This window comes from Diorhabda sublineata, chromosome 1 (assembly GCF_026230105.1).
Source record: "Diorhabda sublineata isolate icDioSubl1.1 chromosome 1, icDioSubl1.1, whole genome shotgun sequence".
NCBI classification, from domain to species: Eukaryota; Metazoa; Arthropoda; class Insecta; order Coleoptera; family Chrysomelidae; genus Diorhabda; species Diorhabda sublineata.
This window is the reverse complement of record NC_079474.1, coordinates 28,194,748-28,196,839: the sequence shown is the minus strand read 5'-3', so window position 1 is coordinate 28,196,839 and position 2,092 is coordinate 28,194,748. Positions and strand designations below refer to the sequence as shown.

General features: G+C 29.2%; 1 protein-coding gene across 1 annotated transcript; it reads right to left on the bottom strand.

Annotated features, from left to right (window-relative positions):
• Nucleotides 1-456: 456 nt before the first annotated feature.
• Nucleotides 457-1,746, bottom strand: LOC130452971 (uncharacterized protein PF3D7_1120000-like). The gene is made up of 2 exons (XM_056792563.1): nucleotides 1,156-1,746; nucleotides 457-858 (listed from the first exon to the last, which is right to left on the bottom strand). Exons 1-2 carry the CDS (start codon nucleotides 1,744-1,746, stop codon nucleotides 457-459), a joined length of 993 nt encoding a protein of 330 aa, XP_056648541.1.
• Between the last annotated feature and the right edge of the window lie 346 nt (nucleotides 1,747-2,092).

The window sequence follows — 2,092 nt, the reverse complement described above, 5'->3', positions numbered from 1 at the left end:
AACATTTTTTAGTTTATTTTGTAAAAAAATATGTGTGGAAGAAATCCGTGGATAACTTCACAAGGGTAAAATAACAGACAAACAAATAGTTCAAATAAATGATCATAAAAAAGAAAAACAATATTTGTATGTGAATTGTAAAGGAGTCTTTGCCAGCTCTATTATGATCAGTTTTTTATTGGGAACGTGGCAAGGAAACACCAAAGTGAACTAACTTCCAATATATTTTCCGAGCTTTCAAATACTTATGTATTCATCGTCTGGAAAATAATTAATTAAGATTGCCGGTGATTTTTGATATCATTAAAGCTTGTAAAAATTTTTAAACTCATAGAATTCAAAATTCAATATTCACATTGACGTTGATAGAAATATCAATTAATCAATATATATATATATATATATATATATATATATATATATATATATATATATTGAAATTATTTATTTCTACCTCTATTTCTCTACCTCTATTTCTCTACCTCCATTTTGTATACTCCTTTCAACTCTTTGTAAATAACTTGACATATTATCCATAGTCTTTATATTATGCAGAACTATCGTTTCAGACATCTCAGCATTAAAATGTCTTCCTACATATAAAACTAATTCTTCCTCCTTCATTGCTGGTTCTAGATATTGTGCTATATTATAGAGTTGCATAGCATAAGAATTTAAATTTTTATTTTTATTGTAGTCAAATTTTCCGAAATACAACCGTTCTCGAAAATTGGCCTGTTGAATTTCCCCCCAGAAATACATTAAAAATTGTGTTTCAAAACCTTCCATATCTATAATCTGCTCTTCTTTATTGCAAAACCACATTAGTGCATGTTCATCTCCATCAAATCCTTTATTCTTTTCATTTTACTCTATTTTCATAAAAACTTTAGGGTGAATTGTATTTATATTTCCATCAAATTTTACCCCTATTTCCACATTTCCTGTACACATTATGCCTCCTCCATTTCGTCTTATTTTATCTTCTATATCTTCCACAGTTTCCCGCAATTTCTTATTCATCTCCTCCAATTCCCTATTAAATTGCTTGCCTATAGTCTCATTTCTTTTAGCGCATGTCCCTGTTTTTTCTTCTACTCTAACATCTAAGTCTTTAATTTTTTTATTGAAATTTTCTTGATATTCCTGCATTACTTCTTCATTTTGTCTTGTAACTTCCATTAGTATTGTTTCTGGTAAATTTTCTTCTATGCATTTTCCTAATGCTTGAACCTCTTCCACTACCTTTTTTTTAATTTCTTCTCTGATTTTGATCCCATTTTCTTGGATCTCCATTCTTAGATTCTTATTTTGATGTTCCATATTTTCTTGCACCTTATCAATTCTTTTTTTAAAATCTTCATTTTCTTGTCTAAGTTTCTTAATTTCCTTCAAACCTTCAATTTTAACCTCTTCAATTTTCCTCTCCAATCTATTCATATTTCCATTAATATTATCCATCTTTTCATTAAAATCTCCCCTCATATTATTCATATCTTGTTTAATTTCTCCCCTCATACTAATCAAAAATTCCATTAATTGATCATAATTGTTTCTTTGTTGTCTCCTATCCTCCTGTTCTTCCAATTCATCCCCTGTCACATTTCCATCTGATTGTTCTCTTCCTTGTTCTAAATACTGCACCTCAAAATCACCACTTCTATGCCTTCGTTCTTCCTTTTCCTCTTCTGATCTTTCTTCTGTACCTACCTGTTTTCCATTTCTTAAGTTCATTTTCCTTTCCATGATTTCTTTGTTTATTTTTATTTTTAGTGATGTGTTATTATTATTTAAGAGCCCACGTTTTTCGTTTTATGTGAGCCCCACGTTGGGCGCCAATTTGAAATTATTTATTTCTACCTCTATTATTGTATTTATTTTTCTATTGTTGTCGCTAGCACGTTATTTGCCGGGCATGAAACTCATTCTCTCTTTGAGTTCTAGCATAAATAAATAACTTATGGATGTTTTTCCTTTTAACAAAACAATAAAAGTTTTATGTTAATAGTTAATTTTATTATTTTTAATTCAAATAAAGTTTAATAAAGTGTAGTTGAGTACGCCTATGAGTCTAACCTGAAGTTAGCCGTTC